Source organism: Lolium rigidum, chromosome 1 (assembly GCF_022539505.1).
Source record: "Lolium rigidum isolate FL_2022 chromosome 1, APGP_CSIRO_Lrig_0.1, whole genome shotgun sequence".
Lineage (NCBI taxonomy): Eukaryota > Viridiplantae > Streptophyta > Magnoliopsida > Poales > Poaceae > Lolium > Lolium rigidum.
The window spans coordinates 186,908,870-186,915,231 of record NC_061508.1 but is presented as its reverse complement, the minus strand read 5'-3'; the positions used below and the strand labels follow the sequence as shown (position 1 = coordinate 186,915,231).

Here is a 6,362-nt window from a genome sequence, read left to right as displayed (position 1 = left end):
ATGATGCGATCATACTACAGTACGACCAGCACATGAATCGTACACTAGTTCGAGTTGTAATGGGTACCATTGAGTCCATCCTACGCACGTGAAAAGGGATTAGAAAGCCCAAAGTTACATGTCCGCGTTCAAGTCATGTGTGACAACACAGAAATTGCCAAGTCGCCTTTCCATCAATAAGACCTCATAATTTGTGAACTTCTCAAAAGTCTATCTCGATTTAAATTTGACCTTGAACTACAGATTGCCCTTACAGGCTGACACAACGTAAGAACTGCAGGAGTTGACCAAATTGAGATGGCGACAGCCAGACAAATTTATACACTACACCGCAGACAAAATAATGCACATTTAGAAGTACCAAGATAACACATCGCAAGACTCCATTCCATCAGAGATGATTAGTAGCAGCTAGGCTGTCATCCTACAGGATTACCGGTTAGCAACGGCAGATGAGACATCATACTTACTACATAGGCTGCGGCTGGACTCAATGGTGCCACGGCAGGAAGAGGTTTATCCTGGGCTATACTACGGTAGTTACAAACACAAGAGACCTCCATCACAGGCTGACATGGCCTTGCAGTCTTCCAGAACTGAAACTCGCCATAAACATATCTTTAGGCATCTGCAGAGGCAGAATGAATCGCCTCACGCTCAGCATCCAGGCCACTTAACCTCCTGCTATTGCATGTATAAATCAAAAGATGTTTTGGAGTCAACAGACAGGAACTGCGGAGAATATGTAGCAAGCCTCACCTTGGTTTATCAGACTTGGAGAAGTGCTTAGACATTATGGTCGCCTGTCAATTCAGTTCCCAAATGTAGGTTAGTACGAAGATGGCATCTAGACACTACAAACTGAATCCAAATCCATATAATACAGTGTCCACAGTAACCATTTTAGAGACGTCTTTCTGATTATGAGTACCATGTTTATACCTATTTGCTACTGAATGATATTGCTCCATGTAAATATTGTTCAGAAGTGGTTAAACACACATACCTGCTCTTGAATGATGCTTCTGGCTTCAACTAATTGAGCTTCAAGTTCAAGTTCACGCTCGGTAACTTCCGAGGTCACTTCAGCGCCTTTTTGAGCATCTTGAAGTTGTGTCATCCGTGCCTGTACAGTAAATTGTTTACCAAGCTAAGGATCACAGTGGAAGGAAGAACAGTTTGCACACTGAAACATCAACCACCAGGGTAAGTCAGTGTCTATCCAGTACTAATTCCTACCTTTACTGAAGCCATTTTTGTGCGCAAACTCTCCTCTATCTGGTCTCTGGCCATGTGAAAGGGCAAGTCAAAGACATCCTGGCAGGAGAAAGAACAATGAAAACAAGGAGAGATATTGAGACTCCAGCTGAGAAAATCATGTGACACAAGGGAAGGGAAAGAATGAAGACATGTATTCATTGCCCTCCTTTTCACCATTTATACATGGCAGAAACCATGTAAATTATGAAAAGAAAAGGAAAACCAATAATAACTCTTTAAAGAAGATTGGGCATGCATACCGTCTTGCCACCAAGTGGGGACTGCGGTGATCCTGACTCCTGCCTTCCATTTCCAGAAACAGCAGGCTGTGCTGATCCATTTGGAGCATTGAGAAACTCACGCATATCCATCTGACATAAGAACATTATTACTCACATAAGCACAATCGTCAATAGTTCATAAGTGCTAGCGGAAATATTGATACGAGGAGTACAAATCTTACTACAGTTTATGCAACCAACAAATCATGGTATTTCAAAATTCATACAAAATGAGAACTCTCATAATGAATTATTACATTTCACAGAACACTGAAATAAGCATAACAAATATCGGATCTGAGGAATACATATCATAAATTTCGAAAACAATATTGGCGTATATAAGTCCATCATCAAATTAATTATACAGCGTGAATCCTAGCAATGTAGACGCATACATACAATGATAAACAAAAGCAAGGAACGAAAATTGCAACCTCGCAATCTTTACCTGCATCGAACGTAGCAGTGCCCGCAAATCAGCATTCTCTTGGACTAGCTCTTGCTTTTTCACTTCATATGCATCAACCTGAATGTGTGCGCACGGATCTTTAGAGTAGATTCAACCAGATATGTATCAGTATTACAAAAAAATTGTGTAATTCTTACAATCATTTTGTAGTAGTCATTATCATTCTTTTTTCCAGTCCATGTCCCACGTTGTCGTCCTTCTTTCTGTGAAATAAAATAACATAATCATCAAGCAGAAGCTTCGCTTACACAACTAAGTATCAGTAGAGACTAGAACAATAATATCAAGAATATTTCATCAGCTTGTCACCTGCAGCAAGTTCATTATTTCCATTCCTGAACGGGATGATTCCTTTTTCTTTTCCATCAGTACCTGGTTTAGTTTCTCCTGCAAACAGAAATACGCCCATCCAATATCAAAAATTCATATTACATCTCCATGATATTGCAGTTACATATCCTATGAGAAAAAAATGGAAAACATACCTGCAGCTTGATGTATTCCTTTTCTTTTTTCTTTGTTTCATGAATTTGTTGGGTGCGTACTTGCTGACAAAAGGAAGATAGCAAATCAGAACAGGACCTCATCATCCCGACAACAAGAATGGTTGAAATTCTAAACTAAACACGAACAAAATGAAAATTATAGTTTTAAAAAGAAAACAGAATAAGGATAAGGATATTTAACCTGATTTCCAATAACCATTTTTTGAAATTCGTCACGTTCCTGCTGCAGCTTCTCAATCTGAGCTTTCAAAGCTGCAGTATTTTTGGCCTCCTAATGATTGTGGTCAATTGGGGGTTATAGTTTCAAAAGTGGTTAAGGATCCAAACAAGAGTTGACACAGGACAAACCGTTCGGGTCAAAGTAGCCAGCTCTCGATCTTTTGCTGCTAATTGGGCATCCATTCTTTCGATCTTGGCTTCCAGCCTTGAGATATCCGACTGCATACTGCACATTGTATAACACAAGCCGCCATTAGACATATATCGCATAGTGGTATAGCAATATTTTGTAAAACCTTCCAGATGATGCAATCAATTGCATTGATGTCACCCAACTGAATGAGCTTGAGCTCAGAATGTATATTCAAATGAGCATATAATGGACTAGCGTCCACCATACTGGAAACACTCGCGCAGGAGTGCAGGACCTTTGCAAATTTCCAAACTACATTAATCTTGTTGCCCATTCAAATCTTAACTCCTTTAAAATACCAAGCTGGTAGTGATGATGTGTCTGCCAATTCTCTACCCTGGTAAGGAACTAAGAAATTCCGCAGTCAGGCAGACTTAAGGGCTTCTGTAGAGAAATAAAAAAATATCTGCAGTGCTGATGTGGATCTAACCTGTGACCTCGCAGTTCACAGCTACAGTTAACTACCCAGTGACCAGAATGCTATCACGTGACTTAAGGCAAACGTATGGTTACAAGAATCGCTCTCTCGATGCTTCTGCAGTCGCTGGAGCTTCTACAGATGGGAGAGCATCGATACATGGAGACCTACATACTAGGGGGGCTAGGAGAGAAGTGGAAATCTCAGGTCTATTGCCTGTCTGCTTCAGTTTTAGTTTCCTACACATGATAATTGGAGCAATGGTATCTTATTATATATGTATTTTTAATTTGTCCTTATCAGACTTTACTCGAAAATATGGTCTTATCAGATTAGCTAAGATCTATAGCCTCGCAGCCTCATAAGTGGCTAACAAAAATCTAAATTAAAATAAAATAGAAACATAAATTAAAACGAGGAGGCATAACTTTAACAATGTCGCAAACATTGCTAATTGTTAGATTATATTTGCCTATAGCAATACAGAACTAAAAATGAAGAAACGTCTTATCATATCTTCAATAGAATTACATTGATAGTGCAAAAAATGCATATAGCATCACTATAATTGTACCTTCCCAAGATAATGTGTTGCTTAAGAATGAGTGAAAACCTTATATTTAGTAATCGGGTACTTAGCTAGTGACATACAAAAATGAAAAATGTATGAATGAGTAGCAAACAGACTTGTTTACATGTAGACATAGTACTAACAAAGATAGGAAGTAAATGATGCCTAAGAATGAGTGAAAACCTTATATTTAGTAATCGGGTACTTAGCTAGTGACATAGTACTAACAAAGATAGGAAGTAAATGATGCCTTACAGCACATCAGCACTGTGAAGATAATCAATAAATAGACTGTACACAAGAGGAACTGTGCACATGCAATTAATGATGACAAACGGGAAAAGACATTAAGTTGTTAGGTGCTAATAAATACACAACTATCATATTTACACTGCCGGTGGTTATATACTTAGATTAGAAAGAAAACTAGAAAATGCTAGCTATTAAAACTGCAATATGTATGGGATGGTGTGGAGAAAGATAGAGATTTACAGAAGAAAAAAAACCGCCGTCAGAAGATAGAAGGAAGAGTTAAGTGGACAAAAGAAGGAAATGGTACACTTAAGGTGGTGGCACTGTTTGTTCATGCCAGATAGTAGTACAATCTACAATGTAGAAAAAGAACTGTAGGGTGGATGATATCAAGGGCAACGGTCTTACAGAATAACCAGATCTAGTTTTGATTCTATGGCAAAAATAAAATGCTCAGTGAGTCTGCATAACTCAAACATCCACAAACAAGAAAAATTAAGGTTCAAACTCCAATGACATAGTTATAAAGCCAAACAGCAAGTACTCTGAGGCCATCTAAAGTCAAACTCAATTCATTGTGGCAAAATCTCATCTTCTTCAATATGTATGTACGTGTCCAAGATACCGCGTTTGTTCGGCTCGCAAGGGAAAAGGATTCACATGGAGTACAGAATTGGTGAAAGAATTATGCGAACAATTTACAGAAAATGAGTTGGTACCAATAACATAAGAAAATGCAAAGTAACAGGGGGACAAAAAACAGTGTCAGGGCACGCAGAAACATGAAAAATTGTGTTTGAATTTTTCAGGAGTCACAACTTCACCAGCCTATACTCTATAGTCTATACAGCCAAACTTCAGAATGTATTGACAAAGAATGGAATGCACTGTCCTAGGACACCTTTTGAGGTTGCATAACTCTGGCCTAATTCCCTGATGTATAACCCAAATGTTAATTAACCTAACAGAGGCATACCATAATGTACATACTCGTGACGGAGGTTAAGTAGCAACGCAGTGACAATACATGGCATCCGAGACCCAGTGGCATCACCAGTAATACCAGTCTGTCCTTACAGGCCATTACTGTGCAGTGTACTGTAGTGCTAAACTATACTACCTTGCAGATCTGGTGGGCAATGCATAACTAACAGTGGGTCAGCACGTCCAAGTCGTACCATCAAGCACAGATAAGAGGAAATGGGAAGCTCACCGCTGCCTTAGATCATTGGTGGATTCCCGGAACTCGATGTCTCTCTGGCGCTGCTGCAGCAGTGCGTACATGCAGTTGCACGTTCTAGCAATGGATACCTGCGCCACAGAAAGGGAATAAGTTTGGAAAATCTGTTGAAAGAAGCGCCTGGAACGTAACGATTCGCCCATTGACCAGCATCAAAAACAAAATGAAGTATGTCCTATATCCCCCAAAAAAAAAATGGGACCAGCAGAGTGCTTGTGTAGCACGATCTGAACTAAATCCAGACATCCACAGTTTAGCTGGAAAATGAGCAGAGAGAGAAGCCAAAAAAAATCCACAAAAATAGGCCCACTCAAGAGCTGAGATGACACGGAATTACTAGCAGAATGGCCTGAGAATGGCAAGTTAGACCCGGGTGAGAGCACAAACGAAAAGCCCACACGAAATCTCTCGCATCTGCGGAACACAACTACGCAAGCGAGTGAGTGGAGAGGCAGAAGGCGTGAATGACGGACCGGATCGGTTGCGAAGAGGTCGAGCGAGGCGGGGAAGCCGAAGGTGACGAGCGTCTGGTTGAGGTACTTGGCGCAGTGGTCGAGGTTGCCCGCGTCGGCGAACGTCCCGCCATCGCCGCTGCAACAACAGAGCAACACGCAGGCATCAGGACCAGCCAAGCACAACCAAGCCCCCATCTATATTAGTACATGAGAAGGCAACCCTAGAGACGGCGGCGCTCACCTCATGCCGACGGGCGGCGGCGGCTGGTGAAGGGCGGAGGATGCCTGCATTGGAAGGAGTGGGGAGGTTAGGGGCGTCGGCCGCGAGAGCGAGGGGGGCGGCGCGTGGATCTGCGGAGTAGGGTTAGGGCTTTACCCGGAGCTCGAAGCGCGACGAGACCGACATGGGCGGCGGGGCGGCGGGGGGAGAGAGATCTGCTGTGGGTGGGAAGGAGGGGATGGGATGGATTGGAGGACGATGGCTTGTGTCGTAAT

The 6,362-nt window shown here is 41.6% G+C and overlaps 1 protein-coding gene across 1 annotated transcript; it reads right to left on the bottom strand.

Moving 5' to 3' along the window:
- Positions 1-358: 358 nt before the first annotated feature.
- On the bottom strand, positions 359-6,147 carry LOC124682828 (afadin- and alpha-actinin-binding protein). Its single transcript, XM_047217439.1, has 14 exons — positions 6,109-6,147; positions 5,886-6,003; positions 5,386-5,483; positions 2,868-2,964; positions 2,701-2,790; positions 2,499-2,561; positions 2,323-2,400; positions 2,151-2,216; positions 1,993-2,070; positions 1,521-1,631; positions 1,240-1,317; positions 1,007-1,126; positions 760-803; positions 359-684 (listed from the first exon to the last, which is right to left on the bottom strand). The coding sequence occupies exons 1-14, from the start codon at positions 6,111-6,113 to the stop codon at positions 621-623; spliced, it is 1,110 nt and encodes a 369-aa protein (XP_047073395.1). The 5' UTR covers positions 6,114-6,147; the 3' UTR covers positions 359-620.
- Between the last annotated feature and the right edge of the window lie 215 nt (positions 6,148-6,362).

What these genes read in the sequence shown, in the direction of transcription:
- LOC124682828 (XM_047217439.1), bottom strand. An exon ending in ACCAATGATCTAAGGCAGCG is followed by an intron (nt 2,965 to 5,385) that starts GTGAGCTTCCCA and finishes TACAATGTGCAG; the next exon opens with TATGCAGTCGGATATCTCAA. An exon ending in CACTGCTACGTTCGATGCAG is followed by an intron (nt 1,632 to 1,992) that starts GTAAAGATTGCG and finishes TTCTTATGTCAG; the next exon opens with ATGGATATGCGTGAGTTTCT.